This window comes from Chiloscyllium punctatum, chromosome 2, assembly GCF_047496795.1.
Source record: "Chiloscyllium punctatum isolate Juve2018m chromosome 2, sChiPun1.3, whole genome shotgun sequence".
Lineage (NCBI taxonomy): Eukaryota > Metazoa > Chordata > Chondrichthyes > Orectolobiformes > Hemiscylliidae > Chiloscyllium > Chiloscyllium punctatum.
Window position 1 is genome coordinate 156,151,743 of NC_092740.1, and position 23,737 is coordinate 156,175,479.

The 23,737-nt window shown below is 40.8% G+C and overlaps 1 protein-coding gene across 7 annotated transcripts in view; it reads left to right on the plus strand.

Annotated features, from left to right (window-relative positions):
- The window catches only part of cbwd (COBW domain containing), a 61,932-nt gene extending 38,829 nt beyond the window's left edge, over nt 1–23,103 (plus strand). For all 7 annotated transcript variants that reach the window (XM_072590952.1, XM_072590963.1, XM_072590934.1 and 4 more), the window contains 7 exons: nt 2,137–2,181; nt 9,806–9,862; nt 13,926–13,977; nt 16,084–16,152; nt 17,180–17,245; nt 21,147–21,276; nt 22,801–23,103. In XM_072590952.1, coding sequence (XP_072447053.1) covers nt 2,137–2,181; nt 9,806–9,862; nt 13,926–13,977; nt 16,084–16,152; nt 17,180–17,245; nt 21,147–21,276; nt 22,801–22,874 — 493 coding nt within the window. In that variant the 3' untranslated portion in view covers nt 22,875–23,103. The remainder of the gene's footprint in view (nt 1–2,136; nt 2,182–9,805; nt 9,863–13,925; nt 13,978–16,083; nt 16,153–17,179; nt 17,246–21,146; nt 21,277–22,800) is intronic.
- The last annotated feature ends 634 nt before the right edge of the window (nt 23,104–23,737 follow it).

The following is a 23,737-nucleotide window of genomic DNA, read 5'->3' on the forward strand; positions in this document are numbered from 1 at the left end:
CAAGTTTCCCTCTCCTTATATCTCAAGTTTTTAAAAAATGTTATTTCTTTGCACTTCACAGTTAGATATCCACCTTCCAGAATTTAGTAACATTCTGTAATGCAATGCTGTTTTGCAATCTATGAAGGAAAATGCTGCCTTTCGTGTAGTACTTTTCATGACCTCAGGCCCAACTACATTATCGCAGCACAGTGCTTCCATTAGATCATTGTGTACTTGAGGAAAGGTGAGCAAGTCCATAGAGAAGTAATGCAAATTTATTAAAAACTAATTTACCCACAAATTTACAGGAACCTGAATCACAAATGTCATCTTTTCTTGGTGAAGAAACCAATTAGCAATTTAGTTTCTTATTCAGGGAACAAAATTGAAGTCAAAAATCAGGCATAGCAATAAATGTAAAATGGAAGCTAAGTCCAGGTACCTAGCAGACATTTTTCAAAGGATTAGCCATGTACTAATTTAATTGCATTTGGAAGTTAGATTTCATTCTGAGGAGGGTAAAGTTGTTGAAGGGTAAAACCTGTACTTCTCTGTCCATGGAAGCGACAATGTTTAATATTTTCCATGTGGAGAATTATGTTTTTTTTCCAATCAGGTACAATATGGATTTGGTGTAAAGTTGCTGTTATGTAATGATGTAACTGCAGTTACTTACTCCCAACAGACAGAAGTTAGGAATACCATTCCCTCTTTTTCCCCATGCTGCAAACCTTGGCCTGGATGGGTTGGACCACAGGGTCTGTTTCCATGCTGTGCATCTCTATGACATGCACACAAGCCAGCATTTGTTACGAGCTTAAGAACATGTCTCAAGGTCTCCAATTTACTATATGCACCTTGTTTCTTCTTACCTCCATCAATTATGTGTTTGGCTTCTTTCGATCAAATATGTACATTTTGCCATCACTGGTGGAGGGGTGGGTACTAGGGGAAAGTTGACAGTTCCAAGTGATATAGACCCAGTGTTTGGATACAAGAGGAGAATACAGAGCACCAATGCGATTGCATCCAAAAAGAAGACATTTTCAAGGAGTTGTCACATATTATTTTGTAGTTTTAGAAACGTCCAGCGTGAGTGAGTTCCAAATCCTTTTAAAAGCATCAGATTACAAGGTTGAAATGGCTTTAAGTTCTAACTCCCTGCCTAATTGTACATTTCCTAATCCAAACCTGATTATGCTGTCTCCTTCAGGAAAGTAATACCCGTCTGAGCCAACAGGAGGGGCTGTACACAAAAATCTGTGTCGCTTCTTGAAATTATGAACACTCCACCACGCAACAATTCCAAGTACAACCTGCCCAGCTCACAGTCTGTAATCATGATATGAAGGAAAAAAAGACTTTCATTTATTCAAAGTACAGGATGTAAGGGCATCGTACTCTAGGACAGAGGCTGAAAGCCAAACTCTGTGAAATAAAGCCAGTTGAATCACTGTCCAGCCTCAAACACTTGAATTGCCTATTCCTTTAGAGTGAAGTTTGTGGTTACAAGGTTTTGCACAGTAATTGTGTCATTTGTATAAAAACTCATTCACTGAAAAGATTGTGGGATAGAGCTCAATAGTTTGCCTTTTTCTCAGTAACATACCTTTAATAGTTTTTGGTGATGTCAGCCAGTCTTGGGATTGCAGCAGCCAAGTCAAATACCTGAGCTAAGAAGGAGGGTAAATGACATGCAATTTTGTTCAGATGGAAATCGTACCAGGAAAAGAAATGGGAGAATTATTTACTATTGGAAAAAATTTAACTTGTACCATTACCAAGCCCCTCAATTGTCCTCGTTAATGTGCCAATTTAGCATTTACAACAACAGTCTTGGTTTGGACCTGAAAGTAAGATCGGGGTGTGGTCTTTAATTATCAAACTGGCTTCAGGTCATTCAATCGACAAAATATGTCACTAAGTGCTGAAAAGAGGAATATTGCCTCCTGCTAATCGACTCTGCTGGCTGAATTGGTCTCTGCTATTTCCTGACAGGAGGGTTGATGCTGCTCAAACCAATATCAGTTCAGATCCCGTATCCCCAATGTGTTTGACAGAACAAAAACATCCAGAAGTTTTGATTTGTTTTTTTCTGTTTAATATCGTCAGTAATAGTTGCAGAGTATCATAATCTGAGTATTCATGTTTCAGGTCAATCAATGGACTTGCCAAGTTAATTGAAACACAAAGATCAAGGTGAGAAAATTCTTTTTTCCATGCATATGGAACTCAATTATTTGCAATTTGCCCTCAGTACTTGTCAAAGTAAAATTTAATTTCACATCGATTTTATTGTAACTTCAATCAAAATATATAAAATCAGCATTCATGATCAGCATAATAATGTTGGTCTGACTTATACTAACATGAGAAAAAAGAATTTTAGATAGTTTTCAAGTTTTTGGATTATAAAACATGAGAGGTTGGCCAAGAGTGTGTTGAAATAATGAAGTCTAGAGATCCTGGATGTAGGTTTTCTCGCTGAGCTGGAAGGTTCATTTTCAGACGTTTCGTCATCATGCTAGGTAACATCTTCAGTGAGCCTCCGGATGAAGCCAACATCTGAAAATGAATCTTCCAGCTCAGCGAGCAAACCTACATCCAGAATCTCAACCTGAGCTACAAATCTTCTCAAAATCGCGAAGTCGAGAGATGATAGAGACATGGATGAGGCTTTTGGAAGGTGATGTGTTGAGGCCGTGGTGAAGTTGGGTGAAATTACTGGCCATTGTGTTGTGTATGTTGCCAGAATCTCATCTCTGGGCCAAATATGATCCATAGTTGTGAGCAGCTTGGTTAATCTTGGCTGGTTATCAGTAAGAGAAATAGACAAGGGACCAGAGTTTGTGTCCAGATGGAACTGAGTCCAAAAGTTACAGATCGCATGTTTCATTATTTTCAACAATGTGAGGAAGTATACTGAACCAAGATGAGATTTCCCAGAAATATTACTGTGGAGTTAAATATGTAAAATAAACTTGTGTATTGATTAGCATTGGAAAATTGGAGGTGTAGTGGACAGCGAAGAGGGTTACCTCAGATTACAACAGGATCTGGACCAGATGGGCCAATGGGTTGAGAAGTGGCAGATGGAGTTTAATTCAGATAAATGTGAGTTGCTGCATTTTGGGAAAGCAAATCTTAGCAGGACTTATACACTTAATGGTAAGGTCTTAGGGAGTGTTGCTGAACAAAGAGACCTTGGAGTGCAGGTTCATAGCTCCTTGAAAGTGGTGTCGCAGGTAGATAGGATAGTGAAGAAGGCGTTTGGTATGCTTTCCTTTATTGGTCAGAGTATTGAGTACAGGAGTTGGGAGGTCATGTTGCAGCTGTACAGGACATTGGTTAGGCCACTGTTGGAATATTGCGTGCAATTCTGATCTCCTTCCTGTCTGAAAGATGTTGTGAAACTTGAAAGGTTTCAGAAAAGATTTACAAGGATGTTGCCAGCATTGGAGGATCTGAGCTACAGGGAGAGGCTGAACAGGCTGGGGCTGTTTTCCCTGGAGCATCGGAGGCTGAGGGGTGACCTTATAGAGGTTTACAAAATTATGAAGGGCATGGATAGGATAAATAGGCAAAGTCTTTTCCCTGTGGTTGGGGAGTCCAGAACTAGAGGGCATAGATTTAGGGTGAGAGGGGAAAGATATAAAAGAGACCTAAGGGGCAACTTTTTCACGCAGAGGGTGGTACGTGTATGGAATGAACTGCTAGAGGATATGGTGGAGGCTGATACAATTGCAACATTTAAGAGGCATTTGGATGTGTATATGAATAGGAAGGGTTTGGAGGAATATGGGACAGGTGCTGGCAGGTGGGAATAGATTGGGTTGGGATATCTGGTCGGCATGGACGGGTTGGACCGAAGGGTCTGTTTCCATGCTGTATATCTCTATGACTCTAATTGTAGTGTAGTTCCAAGCATGGAGTTCTGCAGGCAAGGAATAAACCTATGCAAATGCAAAGAGAAGGCAAAACAGGATAGGGTATATGGCCAGGATATATATTTCAGAACTTAAATGTAAAACTATTAACACAAAAGTAGATATTCTAATGGAACGATAATTGGAGTTGCAGTCCATGTGAAAATCTCAACTTTGCAGGAATTCTCAGAAGTCAAAGTTTCCTTGGGGCAATTGCCCAAAGTCTGGAACTTTCTGAAGGAGCTCCATCAGACTCCGAGATATGAGAATAGTCTGACTCACTTAAGTTAACAATTACCTCAGGAACATTAGAAAATTATAAACCAACTGTAACTCTTGGTTAACATTAAACTGAGCCACCCCCTATAACCCGCCACCACTTTCTTCAACCCACTCCCCTATTCCTCCAGACCTGAAACCATCTTCCCCACTCAGCCAAACTTTCCCGTGCGCTCATCCCCACCATAACCACGAGCCATGTGTTAATCCCCACCATAACCATGAGCTGTGCGCTAATCCCCACCATAACCACGAGCCATGTGCTAATCCCCACCATAACCACGAGCCGTGCAGTAATCCCCACCATAACCACGAGCCATGTGCTAATCCCCACCATAACCATGAGCCGTGTGCTCGTCCCCACCATAACCACGAGCCGTGCAGTAATCCCCACCATCACCACGAGCCTTGCACTAATCCCCACCATAACTATGAGCCGTGTGCTAATCCCCACCATAACCACGAGCCATGCGCTAATCCCCACCATAACCACGAGCCGTGCGCTAATCCCCACCATAACCACGAGTCGTGCAGTAATCCCCACCATAACCACGAGCCGTGTGCCCATCCTCACCATAACCACGAGCCGTGCAGTAATCCCCACCATAACCACGAGCCATGCGCTAATCCCCACCATAACTATGAGCCGTGTGCTAATCCCCACCATAACCACGAGCCGTGTGCCCATCCTCACCATAACCACGAGCCTGCAGTAATCCCCACCATAACCACGAGCCATGCGCTAATCCCCACCATAACCACGAGCCATGCGCTAATCCCCACCATAACCATGAGTCGTGTGCTCATCCCCACCATAACCACGAGTCGTGCAGTAATCCCCAGCATCACCACGAGCCTTGCGCTAATCCCCACCATAACCACGAGCCGTGCAGTAATCCCCACCATAACCACGAGCCTTGCGCTAATCCCCACCATAACCATGAGTCGTGTGCTCATCCCCACCATAACCACGAGTCGTGCAGTAATCCCCAGCATCACCATGAGCCTTGCACTAATCCCCACCATAACTACGAGCCATGCGCTAATCCCCACCGTAACCACGAGCTGTGCGCTAATCCCCACCATAACCACGAGCCGTGCGCTAATCCCCACCGTAACCACGAGCTGTGCGCTAATCCCCACCATAACCACGAGCCATGCGCTAATCCCCACCATAACCATGAGTCGTGTGCTCATCCCCACCATAACCACGAGTCGTGCAGTAATCCCCACCATAACCACGAGCCGTGTGCCCATCCTCACCATAACCATGAGCCGTGCAGTAATCCCCACCATAACCACGAGCTGTGCGCTAATCCCCACCATAACCACGAGCCTTGCGCTAATCCCCACCATAACCATGAGTCGTGTGCTCATCCCCACCATAACCACGAGTCGTGCAGTAATCCCCAGCATCACCACGAGCCTTGCGCTAATCCCCACCATAACTACGAGCCGTGCGCTAATCCCTACCATGACCACGAGCCGTGCGCTAATCCCCACCATAACCACGAGTCGTGCAGTAATCCCCAGCATCACCATGAGCCTTGCACTAATCCCCACCATAACTACGAGCCTTGCACTAATCCCCACCATAACTACGAGCCGTGCGCTAATCCCCACCATAACCACGAGCCGTGCGCGAATCCCCACCGTAACCACGAGCTGTGCGCTAATCCCCACCATAACCACGAGCCGTGCACTAATCCCCACCATAACCATGAGCCGTGCGCTAATCCCCACCGTAACCGTGAGCCGTGCTACCCCAACACTCTCGTACCTTTTCACTGTACCTGTCACAGTGGCTTCAGGACTTTTAATCTACAGAATCTGGCACTAACTGTTTGAAAAAGGGGAATGTGGCTTCATGCTCATCAGTTCTGCTGGGCAGATTGGTCTCTGCTGTTCCCTCACAGGAGGCTCCCATCCTGGAAATTCGAGTGCTCTACACCTTTGTCTGTTTAGGGTGGGAAATGGGGTTTCCAATGACCTAGGAAATTCAGCACCATGGAACTTTGTCCTAAGCATGGTATGGCTGTCTCTAGGATAAAATGCTTTTATTACTATCCAGGCAAGAGCAGCGATGTCTGAAGATACAAGCAATATTTATCCCTGAAAACCTCACTGAATTGGTGAATTGATCTCACACCTGATGCCATGTGTCCTTCATGTGCACAACCTGGCTCCTCGTTTGTTTCCAAAATTACAGAAACTGTATTTCAAAACAAATCCATTCTGTTTGAAACACTTTAAAGTGTTTCCATTAAACCTGAAAGACGCAAAAATAATTGGAAGATCACCCACCCTTGATGAAATGGGCAACTCTATGTTTTGTAGTGTTGGAGAACTCTACCTTTCACAACCTTGAGACTAACAACATGACAATATGTATAACAGACTTCTTTCAGCCAATGCTGACACAAGGTACACAGAGAGTTGCTAATCCTCCAGGGTTATCTTCAAGTCTTTAGAAATTAAAGAGTGAACTAAAACTGAAGTAACCCAGAAATAAAACACAGCTGATTTTCATGTTTGTGTTCTTTGAATACTTTGTTATATTTTGCAGTAATACTGGCAATGGGAAAAGTGTGTTTCATTGGCTTTCATGTGATGACCCATCTCCAAGACTCCCTTCACTGGAATTCACAACCCTTGGTGCACTTTGTACTGTGAGATGCAGGATTTGATCAGCTTTATGTCCTGCATGTGGGGGCTGCTCCATCTAGAGGCACTCTATGGAAATTGTAAAAATGTTCACAGAAATTTCAGACATAAACTAAAATTGTGGCCATGGTTTTATTTTTGCTGTTTATTACTGATTATATTATTATTAGAGTGAGGAAGACGAGGCTAACAGTTGATTATATTTTCATGGACCAGTGCAGAACACTAAAATGCAGTTTTGTATACAGTGGTAGAAATCCAGGATTTTCTCTCTTTGATACAATTGTCCACATTCTCACGTATCCCCAGATTGAGATCAGTATGTTTAGTAATATACCAGTATTGGTACAGAAGTGCATTGTCTCTGCCATCTTTCTGTCATGTAGAGTTTACTACAATCTTCATGTGCAAGAGTTTTTCTTCCGTGGAAGCTTTTTATAAATCAACAATATGTAAGTGAGTGTGTGTGTGTGAATGTGTCTGTGTGTGTGTGCGCGCGAGTGTGCCTGTATGTGTGCGCATGTGTGTGTGTGTACGTGTGAGTGTGCCTGTGTGTGTGTGGAAGAGTGTGTGTGTGTGAATGTGCCTGTGTGTGTGTGCGCCTGTGTGTGTGAGTGTGAGTGTGCCTGTGTGTGTGTGGAAGAGTGTGTGCCTGTGTGTGTGTGTGCGCGTGTGCATGTGTGTGTGTCTGTGTAGGTTGCATTTCTGCTTACAGTTGATATTACTGACTTGTATGAACAGAGCATGAACTGTAACAAAATTTGCTCTCAGTACAAAGGTGGATAAGAAAGCAAAAACAAGAACGGAAATTGCTGGAAATGCTCAGTAGGTCTGGCAGCAACTATGGAGAGAAATCAGAGTTAACATTTTGGGTCACGTGATCTTCTTCAGAAGTCCAGAAACCCGGAACGTTAACTCCGATTTCTCTCCACAGATGCTGCCAGACCTGCTGAGTTGTTCTAGCAATTTCTGTTTTTGTTTCTGATTTACAGCATCTTCAGTTCTTTTGGACTTTAGATAGGACGGCAAGTTGTGGGGAGGACCCAGAATTTGTGAAAAGCTGTTAGGTGAGTGGACAAAAAGAAATGGTATAGTGTGGGAAAATGTGAAGTTAAGATTGGATAATTAGAATATTATTTAAATGGGAGAAGCTAAAGAATTCTGCTGTATAGGTGGGTCTGGGTGACTTTGTATATGAAACGGTTAATGTGCAGGTTCAACAATGAAATAGGGAAATGGTATGTTAGCCTTTATTGTGTGGGAATTGGGAATATAAAAGTAGGGAAGACCTGCTAAAATTCTGCAGGGTATTGGTGAGACCATGCCTGGAGTGCTGGTACAATTTTGATCTTATTCAAGGAGACAGATACCTGCGTTGGAGGCTGTTCACTGAATGTCCATGAGGTTACTTCCTCTTTGTTATCTCAAGGGAAAAGGTCAGCAAGCTGAGCCTACACTCAGGCGAATGAGAGTGATTTTATTGAAACAGGGATTCACAGGGACCTTGACAGGGTGGATATTGGCAGGATATTTTCCCACATGGAGGAATCTGGAACAAGGGAACACAATTTCAACACAAGGAGCCTCCCATTTTGAAACAAATTTCTTCACTTAAGCGTGTTTTAGCCTTTGGAATTCTCTACCTGAGAGAGCAGTGGAGACTAGGTTAGACAGGTTTTTGATCTAAACGTCAAGAGAATGTGTGAAGGTAAGAAAGTGGAATATTTATTATTTACTCGCTCAATAAAGAGGTCTTCTGTTTCAAAGGAATCTTGAGGAAAGGAATAGAATGATTGTGGTCTGTCAGTCTTGTTTTCATTGACTCCGGCATGCGATGTGTGTGCTGCTTGTGGGGTCAGTATTTATTGTCCATCCCTAACTGTGAGGCTTGCTAGTCCATTTCAAAGGCAGGTCATGGTTAACCACATTGCTGTGGATGTGGAGTCACATCTACCAGACCCAGGTAAAGATGACCCAATTCCTTCACTAAAGGATAATCAGAGGATTTCATGATAGTCATTGATCTTTACATAATCACAATTGCTGAGGTTAGTTTTTAGTTCCATATTATATTAAATTCGAATAGGTGGAATGCTCTGGTAGGATTTGAACATGGATCCCCAGAGTATTGCTGGGGTCAGTTTGCTCAGTTGGTTGATCAGCTGTTTTGTGATTCAGAGTGATGGTGGGTTTACTTCATCTTTTGGGTGAGGCCACCATGAAGATGCCACCTTCTTGGTGTTAAACCACCACCTGTCAGCTCTCTAATGAGTTCTTTCAGACTAGTAGTTTGGAATTACTAGTCTAATGACATTATTACATAACCATCAAGTTAATTGAATCTGTTATCTTTAACTAGTTCACTGGGTTAGGGAAATATAATGCCTTTTTTTAAAAGCAAAAATCAATTTCTGTCAAGTAACTATCTATACAGCAATAACAACAAAAACAGAAATTGCTGGAAAAGCTCAGCAGGTCTGTGACCCTTCCTCAGAACTGAGTTTGAGTTCTGAGGAAGGATTGCTGGACCCCAAATGTTAAATTTGATTTCTATCCACAGATGTTGCCAGACCTGCTGAACTTTTCCAGCAATTTCTGTTTTTGTTTCTGATTTCTAACTTTCGCAGTTCTTTTGGTTTTTAACCCAGTATAAAATATGATTTATGTGGTTCTGCAGCAAATTAAGACTCTCTGCTACATTTCTGTGAGTGATACAATAACATCGCCAATCTGATTAAATGATTTGTTGATTGTATGAGCCCAGACCTGATGTTGGCTGAATAAGAAATTGGTCCATGAGCAAACTACCAACATGTATGATAGGACACTGAAGTGTGACTTGCCTTTGTATTGTTCATCTCGTCCAAACTTCTGATTGTTTTATAAGATGTCACAGCTTGTGTGTTATCATGTATTTAGTCTCAAAGCTGCTGATTGTGTTTATTGTCTTTCAGGGTTGAACTTAGCGAAGTTCTTGATTTGCATGCTTTCGATAGCCAAGCCAGTGAAAGGTATATTTCAAATCTATGATATACTGTTGTCTTTATTTGTCATCTTCTCTTGAAAGCCAATTTATGCATTGAAACATTTCTTTAAAAAGGAAAATACAGATTGGTGAGAAATAATATCACTAATGTTAGAAATTTGTCATTGCGCTAACAGTTGCATAGATTTTCTGCTCATTGACATTGAGCAGTTGCAAAAACATAGCTGCTGTTTTCTTGTGGTATTGTTCATTTCAGGTTGATGACACTATTTTCCTTGAGCTGATCCTCAAACAGGGTACCTCTTCTCTTCCAAGTGTTGGTGTTTGATGAGCCATTTTGTAGAAGGCCTATGAAATCAAGGTTGAATCAGTTACCTGAATGTGAAAAATGATTGAGTATTGTTGACAAATGTGTAAAGGGCAGGGGATAACTGTTCTAAGACAACAAAACTAGCTGTGATATCATGGTCTTTTCTAGTTTTATACATTCCTACATCCAAGCCAACATTCTTTTCGAAACTAGCCTCATCAATTGACAGAATGGCTAGCATTAATAAATCGGGGTGGACAAAATTAGCTTTCTCATTGGCAGAAATAATTCTTGTGTCCATTCTGCCTGTTGGAAACATCCACTAAGAACTTTGTGAGCTTACATTTGTTTGTTTACAACATCCACCTCGACCCCGACAGTGATTTTGTTGATAGGTGGTTGGGTCAGTATTTATTGCCCATCTGTAATTGTCCTGGCAAAAGGTGTTGGTGTCATCTTGAACCACTGCAGTTCTTCAGGTGTAGGGAAACCCACAGTGCTGTTAGTGTAGAAGTTCCAGGATTTTGACCCAGCCTCATTGAAGAAAGGTGATAAATTTCCAAGTTAGAATGGGATGTTCCTTGGAAGGAAACTTGGAGGAGGTGGCATTTCCACATATCTTCTCCTCAGATGCTGCCTGACCGGCTGTGCTTTTCCAGCACCACACTCTTTGACTCTGATCTCTAGCATCTGCAGTCCTCAACTTTCTCCATGAATCTGCTGCCCTTGTCCTTCCAGATGGAAGTGGTGACTAGTTTGGAAGGTCTCATCAAAGCTGAGATACTGCAGAGAAATCTTGTGGGTGGTACACATTGTTGCTACTGTGCATTGTTATTGAAGGGAATGAGTATTGAAGGTGATGAATAAGGTGCTATTCAAGCAGGCTGCTTTGTCCTGGATGATGTTGAACTTCTTGTGTGATGTTGGAGCTGCACGTATCCAGGCAAGTGGGGAGTATTCCATCACATTCCTAACTTGTGTGGAGTTGCTGGTGGACAGACTTTGCGAAGTTCAATGGTGTGTTATTTGCTGCTGAATTCCCAGCCTCTGAGCTGCTCATGTAGCCACTGCCCCCCACCCCTTTCACCACTTGCTGCTGACTGATTGGAGCTTGGTCGGGTTGTCACTGGCTGGATTGGATTATCCTGTTTTTTTGTGTAAAGGATATAAGGAGGTATTTTTCCAGATAATTGACTCAAAGCTAGTATTGTAGATGTACTGGAACAGCTTGGCTAGGGGTGTCAGTAGAGTATAATTACTAGAATATTTTCAGGACTCACAGCTTTTGCAGTATCCACTGTCCTCAGTAGTGTCATGATTTCATATGAAGTGAATTGAACTGGCTGAAAGTTGATATCTGTGATGTTGGGGACCTCTGGCAGAGACTGAGATGGATCATTCACTCTCGTCTTCTGGTTGATGATGGGATGTAAATATTTCCGCCCTTTTTCTTTTGCATTCACGTGTTGCATTTTGCCTGTTGTTGAGGATGTGATCTTTGTGGACTCTGCACTTCCTGTTTGTATTTTATCCAGCCACCACCATTCCTGCCCTGGATATGCCAAGATTGCAGAGCACCATTGGCTGTGAGATGACTTTGCCAGTCTATTAAAAATCACGCAATGCCAGGTTATAGTCCAGCAGGTTTATTTGGAAGTACAGGTAGACAACTCTTTATCTGAAATCCGAAAAGCTCTGAAATCTGAAGGTTTCTTCATGAAGTTTTTTCTCAAGGTTGTTTAGCATGCAAACAGTTAACCCAAGTCCACACCCACTCGATGCGTGTCACTCAGATGCGATGTGGGTGGGCGTGGCCCAGTATTGGTAGGCCTCCATTTTGTCTCAGGGCCTGTAGTACTCACTGTGAGTCTGCTGTTTGGTAAGATTTATTTAAATTTCACCATCAAACTATCACTTATTCTGAAATTTGAAAAGTTCCGAATTTTGAAAACCAGCTGGTCCCGAGCATTTCAGATAAAGGATTATGTACCTGTATATCCTGCTAGTGGAGCAGCGCTCTGAAAGCTAGTGGTTCCAAATAATCATATTTACCTAGTCTGGACTACATGTGACTCCAAACCCACAGCAATGTGGTTGACGTTTAACTGCCTTCTGGGTAATTAGGGATGGGCAATAATTGTTAGCCCAGCTAATGTCACCCTCATCCCATGAATGAATTAAAAACATGGTCAGTCTGCAGCATACTGATTGAGTGCAGTGGTTCAAGAAGGCAGCTCACCATCACCCCTCAAGGGGCAACTAGGGACGACAATAAATACTGGGCCGGTCAGCAACACTCACATTTCACAAATGAACAAAAGAAATGTATTATTGCTGGCTATAGAAATGTCTGAAGACTTTGCTAACTCCCTTGTAAAGTTTTTATAAAGTTTTAGGTACATTTGTATGTTTTCAGATGTTGGATGTTAACCTTCAAGGAAAGAAGATTGCTGGCTTTATTCAGTTTCTGTCATGCTCTGTCTATAAATAGGCTGACGACTTGATTTTGAGGGACAATTCGAGTGACTCAGTATTGAAGTGAATTTTTTGCTCAACATTTCCAAATGATTTTGATGTTAAAATTATAACTTAAAGAAAACAATCTAATAACAACAATTTAACACAGTCCAATGATAAATATACTAATTTGATCATCGGTTAGCTACCATTGGTGACTTTGCAGCTCATTTTAATGAATCATATCTGCAACTGAATGCCTTTTAAAAACATATTTCAGAAGTGACCTTCCTTGAAAGTGGAGTCGCAGTAAGACAGGATAATGAAGAAGGCATTTGGTATGCTTGCTTTATTGGTCAGTACTTTGAGTATAGGAATTGGGAGGTCATGTTGTAGCTGTACAGGCCACTTCTGGAATACTGCGTTCAATTCTGTCTCCCTGCTCTAGGAAAAATGTTGTTAAACTTGAAAGGGTTCACAAAAGATTGACAAGGATGTTGCCAGAGTTGGAGGGTTTGAGCTACAGGGAGAGGCTGAATAGGCTGGGGCTGTTTTCCCTGGAGAGTCGGAGGCTGAAGGGTGACCTTATAGAGGTTTATAAAATTATGAGGGGCATGGATTGGGTAAATAAGCAAGGTCTTTTCCCTGGGGTCGGGGAGTCCAGAACTAGAGGGCATAGATTTAGGATGAGAGAGGAAAGATATAAAAGAGACCGAAGGGGCAACTTTTTCATGAAGAAGGTGGTGCGTGTATGGAATGAGCTGTCGGAGGATGTGGTGGAGGCTGGTACAATTGCAACATTTAAAAGACATTTGGATGGGTATACGAATAGGAAGGGTTTATAGAGATATGGGCCAAATGCTGGCAAGTGAGACTAGATAATTTAGGGTATCTGGTTGGCATGGACAAATTGGACCGAAGAGTCTGTTTCTGTGCTGTACATCTCTATTACTCCTGAAGTGTGATTGGGGCCATATGTTGTAATGTACTTCTCTATTCTTTCAATCAGTGTGGAGTGTGATCATTGTTATTTAATATGGCAAACAGTTGTTAAATCCTAAGGACTTTGGATGTGAAATCATTGTCCATTTCTTGGCTTTGGATAACTGTCTTAATAATACTGGGCCATTTTATGGAGCAATTGAATAAGAGTCGTGATCTTGTACCTTGTCACTTTCCATCTTCCTACCTTTACAGTAACGTATCCCCGCTTACTACTTTTACCCTCAAGGGATTCTTATGCATCTGTGCAGTTACTGTAGTTGAACGTATCTTTGAAAGAAAATATTACATTTATGCTACCAGTAGCTGTTTTGTTCAGTTTGCAGGAAAAATTATGCCTTGTGCAGTCAGGCCAGCCTCACCTTGATAAGGTAACTAGATTTCATAAAATTCACATTGTGTTTTCAGCATTTTACTATGAAATATATTTTATTGATTTGAATGTTTTGATTTAAAATCCATAGTTACAATGTTAGGGATTTGACTGTGTAGTTTTATCTGCTTCAATTATATATGTATATGTATACTGCAGCAGGAAAATATTAGTAGAAACAATAGATTTTATAACTAATTTTTCAGCCTAATTATATTGTGCATCACAATCCGTGGAGTATGTCAGCAAAAAGCAACTGCAGTAAATCTCTCCCTGCCCAACTTTGCAATAAGGTCCAGTGTTTTTTTTGTTCATCTATTAACTGTATTTGGTATCATATACAGTGGTAACATTGTTCCCTCCACATTGCTGAGCAAGGTGTACCATTTAGTGACCTTGGCTTCAACAATAGAGAGCTTCAAAAAAAGTCTTAAATTTTTGCTGAAACAGTCAACTTTGGAATGCTGCTGTTATAATTGTGACAATTTCCTGCAAGCTGCAACTACTGCTTTTCTGCAAATACATATCTTCAGCAGGCATGCTTCATATGAACAACATGTGCTACTGGGGGTAGTGATCTCCCAACACTATCCATGGATAATCTCACAGTTCATACATGACGTGAAGTATAAAGCTCTGGATTGTTTAGATATGTTACATTTTAATTTTGTAGCATTGTGGGATGGAGTACTGTCTGCTGTTCTCGTTACCACACAATAGGAAGAATGTGATTACAGTGGAGAGGATACCGAGGAGATTGACCGGGACGTTGCCTGGGATGGAGCATTTCAGACATGAGGCGAGGCTGGATGAGATTGGGTTGTTTTCTTTGGAGCCAGGATATTGAGGGACCTGATGGAAGTGTGTACGATTATGAAGGGTATGGACAAGGTGGTTAGGAAGCAGCTCTTTCCCCTTAGTCAAATGCCAACAAGAAGGGTGTGCTTTTAAGCTGAAAGGCAGATGGTTTAGAGGGGATTTGAGGAAAAACAGTTTCACCCAGAGGATGATGGGGTTCTAGAATGCATTGGCATGGAGGGTAGTTGAGATGAGATATCTCACAACTCTTTAAAATAACTTGAATGAAAACTTAAAAGTGTCATAATATTCAAGGCCATGGGTCGAGTCAGACAAAGTGGTGGTAGTATATATTTGGTGGTACAGACATGATGAACTGAACAGCCTCTTCTGAACTGTATGATTCTTTGAATAATTTACATTTTATTGCAGTTTTCCTGATCAGTTTGAATGTTCTTGTCTCCATTTATAAAGTGCCATAGAAGGGTTCTGCAGACGCAGTTTTTGAACTGAATGATATCTGCAGTGACAATTTAGAGCTGACTTGAGACAATTGAGACTCATACTTACCACGATAAGCATTTTTGTCAAAGATTGTGGGTGCTCTACTAATGTAGAGGTATGAGCTGCAAGTTACACTGTAGCATGTGCAAAGATAAATCAAGACAGGACTTTAAAATGGCTTAATTAATGTTATTATATTTTGGGTCAGGATAGTGCTGTAGGAACTAGGATGTATTTTGGAGCTTGCCTGCTGAAAGTATTGTTGTGGCATTGTCCAAAGTCACCTGATGAGGGTCTAACCAAAGTAACAAGTAATCAAAACTGTACAAGCTAATTACTTGTGATTATTTCTCTGCCTTAATGAGTCTGTACAGTTTTGGATTACTTGTTACATTGGTTAGACCTTTGCCATGCGACTCTGATACCTTCTCATGTTATTCCAGCCACTTGGTTTGTCTCTCATACCATCCTATTTTTTATTAATTGTACTTATCTCTCTGCCTTAATTAATTCGTTCATAGGTCGTCCCTTCATTTGTTATTCAGCTGTTCACACTTTATTCACACTATTTGCACTTACCTTAAATAGCTGGAATTATCTTGCCATTATCTCTCTGCCTATATATTCTGTGCCTGTGCACCTCCCTCCACTTCACTTGACGGAGGAGCAGCAAATCAAAAGCTTGTGATTTTAAATAAACCTGTTGGCCTGTAACCTGATGCTGTGTGATGTATGACTTTATTAATCATAGTGTGAAGCTTCTGCAAGTTCAGTGTGTGTGTGTTTTTTTTATTTATTACAGAGGATCCTTACAGTTACATTTGAAATCCCTGGCACCATTCTTGAAGAAGATTTAAACATATACCTTCAGGTGTGCTTTCTTTTGAATAATTTTTTTTGAACAGGTATTAACTTGCTTGTAGAAAAATATTTGGGCCTAACTATAAATTACATACATGTTTAAGAGAATACTTTTAATATTTAGCTTTTGAATCCCATTCTAGATTTTGTTCACTGTGGGCTACAGTATGCAGAGCAGTGCATAATTTAAAAGCAAATGCTAAAATCAAATGAATAACAGCCTCAAAAATAATTTAACCAATGAATGAATGTCATTCTAGTGGAATGGTGCGCCAGCGACCTAGGCTCGATTCCAGCATTGAGCGACTGTCTTGGTGAATTTTGCACATTCTCCCCGTGTCTGCGTGGGTTTCCTCCCACAGTCCAAAGATGTGCAGGTTGGGTGGGTTGGTCATAGTGTCCAGGGATATGTAGGCTAGTTGGGTTAGCCATGGGAAATGCAGGGTTATAGGGTAAGGGGGTGAGAGTGAGTGGGATGCTGTTTGGAGGGTTGGTGTGAACCTGATGGGCTTCTGCACCGTCAGGATTCTATAAAAGTGTTATTTTGTATTTCTTCTGTATCTAAGATACTCTGTGACAGTTGATTGATGATTAGAGCGATAGGTGCTGTTAATTTACTGGTCACATTTTCATCTGAATTAACATATTGTGGATTCAAACCTTCTTTCAGCGACACAGCTCATACTTAAAGCTGAAGGCATCAAACAATCCATTCTGAGATTCTAATCTTTCAGATGAGAACTAAACCAAAGCCTTCTTTACCTACTCTAATTGTGTGACTTAGTATGAGAGATCCTGTGACACTAAAGAAAAGAACAGGGACTTTCCAATTTCATGACTAATGTTTGTCCTCAACATTAGATAGATGATCTGGTTATTTGTCCTTCTGGTGCACCTTGCGTCTGGATGTGTGGGAATTGGGTATGTTCACCCTCATAACAGCAGTAACCGCACCTCAAAAATAAAACAGTTTAATTTCAATAATTTGGAATGTGATGAAACATAACATAAATACAAGATTTTCTTCTTTCTTTTAGAATCTTTTATGGGAAAAATGTTTGAAAAATAAGTCTGGCAATCCAATGGATATTATACGTTTAAAGGTAATTAATAATACCTTTTTTTGACCTTTCATGGGATGTGGGTGTCACTAACAATGCCAGCATTTGTTGTCCACCCCTGGATGCCACTGAGAGTCAACAACAAAAGCACAAATTGCCGGAAGAGGGGTCAATGGACCCGAAACGTTAACTCTGCTTTCTCTCCACAGATGCTGCCAGATCTGCTGAGTTTTTCCAGCAATTTCTGTTTTAGTTTCTGGTTTCCAGCATCTGCAATTCTTTGTTTTTTTTTTGTTAAGAGCCAACAACTTTGCTTTGAGCCTAGATGCACCCATAGGCCAGACCAGGTCAAGATGGTAGAGTTCCTTCCCTAAACATTATTAGTGAACCAGATGGGTTTGATGACAATCGGCAGTGGTTACATGGTCACCACTTGACTAGCTTTTTATTCCAGATTTATTTCCTGAATTTAGGTTTTACTGGCTGCCATTTGGTTTTTGGGCAATATGTGAGGAAGGGCTATACTGAACCATATTATATGTTGATGTAATTTCATGATTTTGCTTTCAATCATGGTATTCATAAAAGAATTGAGCACAAGGTTCAGAAGAAGGGCCACTGGACTCAAAATGTTAACTCTGTTCTCTCTCTTCACAGATCTGCTGAAATTTCTCCAGTAGTTTCTTTTTTCTTCCTTGAAATCATCAGCATCTGCAATTCTTTGCTCTATTTCAGTGCATCACAGTTTTAAAAACTAAAACTGAATTCGCTTTTTTAGAAAAGAATTAATGGAAAAACAAAAATGAAGTGAAATTAATGGTGAAAGGAATTTATTAATATTTGAAGTTATTTTATTGTGATGTCAGTCCTTGTGAGACACCTTCTGAGTGGCTTTGTGAGTGATTGCACCATCAGATTTGGTACAGAGCCATGTGAATCAATATGCTTCTTGATTTTATTTCTGCTCTGGACTTACTTAGTTCAGTGCAGTTAGCATTGGGACATGTTGGCTAGAATGCTAATTAAACAGTCCATATTCCTGATACCTGCTCTTGCTATCAAGTCATATCTGTTGAGAAATGATATATTTGGAAATGGTTCAGACTCCGCTTTAATTTGTGATGTCCCATTGGTTGTGTGGGCTACCTGATGAACTCTCTAAACTTACATACATGAAATGCCCATGGGCCTGTGGGACAAGAGGATCCTAATGATAAGTACCATTGGGTCAAATTCGATATAGACCTGCTCCTAATTGTCCTCCACAAAAGTGCACCCAAATATGCACTTAAAGAAATGCAGGCAAATCGTGTTAGTCATGTCGTGTTAATTTTGTTTTAATTAAATCACACAGAATTTCAAAGCATTCAACAGTTCCCAAACAAACAGTTTTAATATCTTATTTTCTTGCATGCAAGGAAAAATTGCTTGCATTTTCTAATAAACACTTTTCTTCATTCGTTTATGGTCGTACGCTCCAACAGGATGGTAATACTAAACAAGTCAGATTACAAAGTGTAGTTGATTTATCCTGGTAGTTAGTCAGTGAATATATTCAAAAAAAGCTGCCAATATACTTTTTAAACATGAGACTATCAAAAGTTTATTAGATGCGAAGGAAAGCAAAAACAAACTATTTTACCTAAAATAAATCTTCAGTCTTATACCTTCAACAGCCACTTTACAAATATTGAAATCTTAATGAATGTACACCCTGTTTCCATTTTAAAGTTTCTTGTTCAGTGGCATGGCTGCACTCTGTTTCTTTCCAGAGAACAGCACCATTCACTCGCTGCTATTGTCTTTAATTATTGTTTGTTCATGAGACCCAGGTGAGCTGAGGTGGTCATGAAGGCAAACATGAAGGTCATGAAGGCAATCGCTTCATGGTGGCATCATGGTAGGATGGAGATAGGAGGAGGTGTCCTGGAGCCGGTGCTCAGCCTCTGCAATGTAGAGGTGATCCTTATCAAAAAGGCTTGATGACAAAGTCAGGGTTAGATCTGTGAGCACCGAGAGCACTAAGTTCAGAGGGAGGTGAGTGAGAATGGGCAAGGGGAGCAGAGAAATGGGTGACCAATGTCATATTGTTTGTCTGCTTATTGTTGGGAGCAAGCTACAATGTTGTAAGAAAATTGATCTTCCTGATTCAATTGGCAGTTCTTCAAGCTGTTTGTGTCCTGGTTACTTCCTCCATTCTTTAACCTATTCCTCACCTGCCACTCACCCAGACAGTGGTTGTCATCCCAATTTCTCTCTACATCAGGATTGCTGGGTACTGAGAAGGTGGGAGCTACAGTAAGCTTGGTGGGGGATCTTGATCTTGCCAGACTTCTGTCCATTTGACATTGTGGGGCAGATAGAACACCTGTGCACTGGATGGGAGTTTCTTTGCCCTCTTCCCTGGTCAGAAAACGAGGACTGAATTAACTCTGAAATCAGCTCAGTGTCAGTTTTGGGGGGGCTTCATGTTTCCCTTCATACGTCCCAGTGAATTTTCGCTCGCAGTTCTGTACTGCTCACCTTGTTCAGTGTGCACCCCATCACCGCACTACTGCTCTCCCACTATTCTACACAAAGCAGCATCGAAATGCCCGCTGCTGCCAGTTCCTTTTGGAATTCACAGCTGGTCAACATCTATGTAACTCAACTGCACAATGTGTCAAACACCAGCCAGGTTTGAAGTAACCATCCAGGTATATGTGGTCCCAAAGGCCTGAGATACACACAGCAATACTGCGAGAGTGTTGACGACCTTCTGTGCTCCTCAAGGTTAATTACCCCTCTCCCAGCAACCTCATGCTCACTGTAACTCTGTATTGCATCCATCATGGTCTACATCCTCATTGTATTCTGCAGCATTTTCCCTCACTAGATCTTATCCACCTACTGCACAACCCCAGCCCTCCACCCAAAACCCTAATAAAAATAAATGCAACTAGCCTTTCTTGCACTCTGCACTTTCTCCTCACTGAAAGCAGAGACTCTGGTTTGGGATACCTCACCACCTTTCCTGACTGGAGAAGGACCAGCCCCCTGACTCCTTATTGCTGCCAAACATGACAAGCTGCCTGACTCCCTGTCTGCACTAAAAGGCAAGGCAGAGATGCTGTGCTCACCCAGGCAGGTGTAAAGCGAGCAAGCCCAAAGATAGCAAGCTCAGACACATTTGGGGAGATGGGTGACTGTCCCTGTTCACAAAGCAGTCAGTAGCAGCATTGCAGTGGTCGGTTCTTGGTGAGCTCCAAGGTGCGGTATTGAATTGATGAATAATCAGTCCATGATGTGTTGTGACAGCGTGTGAGGTGAGAGCTTTCTGCAGGTAGTAGGTACCTGCTCAGATTTTCATATCAGAAATTGTCACTATCCCATTTCTCTTGAGAAAATAGCAAACTGCATATAAATGATTCGAGATTCGGTTGTAATGAAATGTTAATACATGACCATCCCTTGCTGATCACTTGTGAGATTCTCATCTAGCCATTAAAACATTGGAGAAAAAAAAAAGACTTTTTCTTAATATCACGAATCTCATTTTTCTGTACCCATCCTATTTCCCAATGACTCAACATTGTGCACATTAGTCAAGTCCTGGAAAACTTCACCAAATAGGTTTTTTTTCCTTCCAAACTCTCTGTCATTCTTTTCCTACAATTTGCCCTCTGTCCCCAGAAAATTTGTTCAAATTATTTTAAAGAATTTCTATAATAGTTTATGTTTTGAAACAGAGTTTAATTTCGTTGTAAAACATCCAGATCTGATGTTGTATAACCAATAATGCCTCTTTGTTTTCTGATTTTGTGCATGTTTCCATTTTGGACTGATTGTAGATTTATTGATAAACATTCATTGATGCGTAGATTATATTTCTTTAAGGTCTGAGATGTTTAACTTCCAGCTTGAAACAAACAGGTTTATTGTTGTCAAATGTATTGTTTATCAGGCCATTGTGTCAATACATGGAAAACCACAGCAAGTGATTGTTCAAGGAGTCTACGAACTATATGAGCTGGAAGAAACCTCAGTCAACTGGAACACTGACTCTGAAAGAATCAACAGATTTGTATTTATAGGTAACCAACAAAAGTGACATCTTAATTATTCTATTTTCCTTTTGTTGCTTTGGATACTTTAAAATTTTGTTCAATGCAACTATTTACTTTGAGTGACGACAATTGCCTAGATTGTTCAGTTCAGAAAAAAAACAATTTTCCAATTTGTTTTAAAATACAAAAGTTTACAAAGTTACCAAAATAAATCTAGCCATCTCCCAAGCTGAGCAATGTGTTTTGATTTTAAGTTTCTCTCCCTTTATCCTATCCCATACTAAGTCACACTTGGCCATCACCATTGTGCTTACTGTCTGTGTTATTGGTATTTCATCTCAAATTTAAAATTCTCCCTTTTGTGTTTAACTCCTCATGGCCTTAAAGTTTGAACCTCTCGCCCCCATTACTACTACAAATTAGTCTGCTCCTTTTTACACAGTTACTCATTTAGACTGTAAGCAATAGGAACAGGAATAGGCCATTCATCCCCTCGAGCCTGTACTGCCATTCAATAGGATCATGGCTGATCCAGTACCATTCACATTCCTTCCACTTTCCCATTGTCCTGGTCAAGAAGCCATCTCAGCCTTTAGGCTCCATCATTGGCAGACGTACCAATAGCTGCATCGATCCCCTGATCTGGAACTTCTGTTGCAAACCCCTGTGAAATCCACTTCTCTTTCTTTCTCAGAATCGCGTTCTTTGATCAATATTTTGGCCCTAATTTGGCCACCTTTGTGTTGCCATTCAATTATGTCTGATGCCTGCATGCAGCTATTAATATATTGACAATGATCCAAGTTGTTATTGGTCAGTTACCTGCCGAGCCCATTGTCCAATTTAGTATCTGAAAAGCTGATATTTGCCATGTGTATGACGTAAACATTAATGGATATTGAAAGATCATTTGATGCATCAACAACTTGTATGTATGCGGGAACTTTAAATATCATAAAACATCCCAAGGTGCTTTGCCAGAGCCTCATAGAACAAAATTTGATGCTGAATTAAACAAAGCAATATTAAGAAAGGTAAAATAAATCAGCTTTAATAACTGCCTTGAAAAATGAGGGAGAATTAGACAACCAGAAATGCTTGGAGAGAGAATTCCAGGATGTAAGCACATGGGCAGGGAAAAGTCTGGGTTGCAGGTGGAGGTGTAATGAAAATCAGGCATGCCAAAGGTCAGAGCATATTTCCTGAACACTTTTAATATCATTGAATAAGTCAGTTGCTCACTTCCGTCTAGCGGGGTCAGATTTGACATCCCACAGAAGCATCACAGTGCAGAAGGAGGCCAATTGGCTTAGCATACTGCAACCTCCTCCCAAATCCTGTATTATTTGTGTGTATTTCTCTTTGATTTATTTGCAAATTCTGTGTTTTGCATTACGTAAGCAACATTAAAGCATTAATTACCTGTGACATTGATCTTGCCAAAAATATATGTACTCTGTGTTGCCTCCTGTTAGTTAGTTTTGGTTTTGACTAACATGTAAAAATTAATATATTAGGATTTATATTATACATTTTGTTCCCCCACCCCAGGAAGAAACTTGGATAAAGAAATTCTAGAAGAACTGTTTTCCTCAACTGTAATGAAGAGAGGAGAGTCCAGCTGAAATTTTAATGGAAATATTACAGACAGAAATCTATTCTGGAGGAAATTATCTTTTTCCTATTGACTCTGTCCGTTTGTTGAGTTTTAACTATCTGGTATGCATTTATCACCAGCACCACAGTTAGCCACACCAAAGCAGATTTCATCGTCTTTATTGCACGTCAAATGATGACGTTACCTGAGAAACAAACAAACCCCCAGTAATAAAGTCTTTTGACTCTCAACCGTGACCTGATTGAGTTGCAAATATCTAATAATTCGGTGAATTATATTTGTAGAATATTTTAAGCGACTTTATTTGTGAACTTTGATCTCACTGATGTCACAATGTTTGTAGTAAAGAATGGGGCATTATTTTTGTTCTGAGTGTTCATTGTCAACATTAAGTTGTCCCATGTCGGGCATGCCCTTCTGTTTTAGCAAGAATTCAGCCAATTTTCCAATCCTAAGTCAAGCCACAGAGTTCAATTGTCACATTGCAACAAAGAGCTACACTCTAGCCTCACATTCAAGAATCCCAGCAATGAGCATCAGTCCAAATCTCAAGTACCCCCAAATCACGCTGCTGTGACATTTTTCCGTTTCCAGTATCAGCCATCCCATGGTCTTTGATTGAAATTGCAAATTAGTGATAGGATCTGGTTAGTTTTATTTTGCTGTTGAGCTGTTATGGCCATGAGGAACTGCAATGGAACTCTGAATTACTTTTGTGTAAGACTATTTTATATTCAGCAAACACAAAAGCTTCTCAAGTAATCATTCCAGGAGGACCTATGTTTTCTTCTTACCTACGTTTTACACCCTTCAGTTCTCTGAATGATGTTCACCAACTTATTGAAATATAGTTCCATGGATATTAATTAC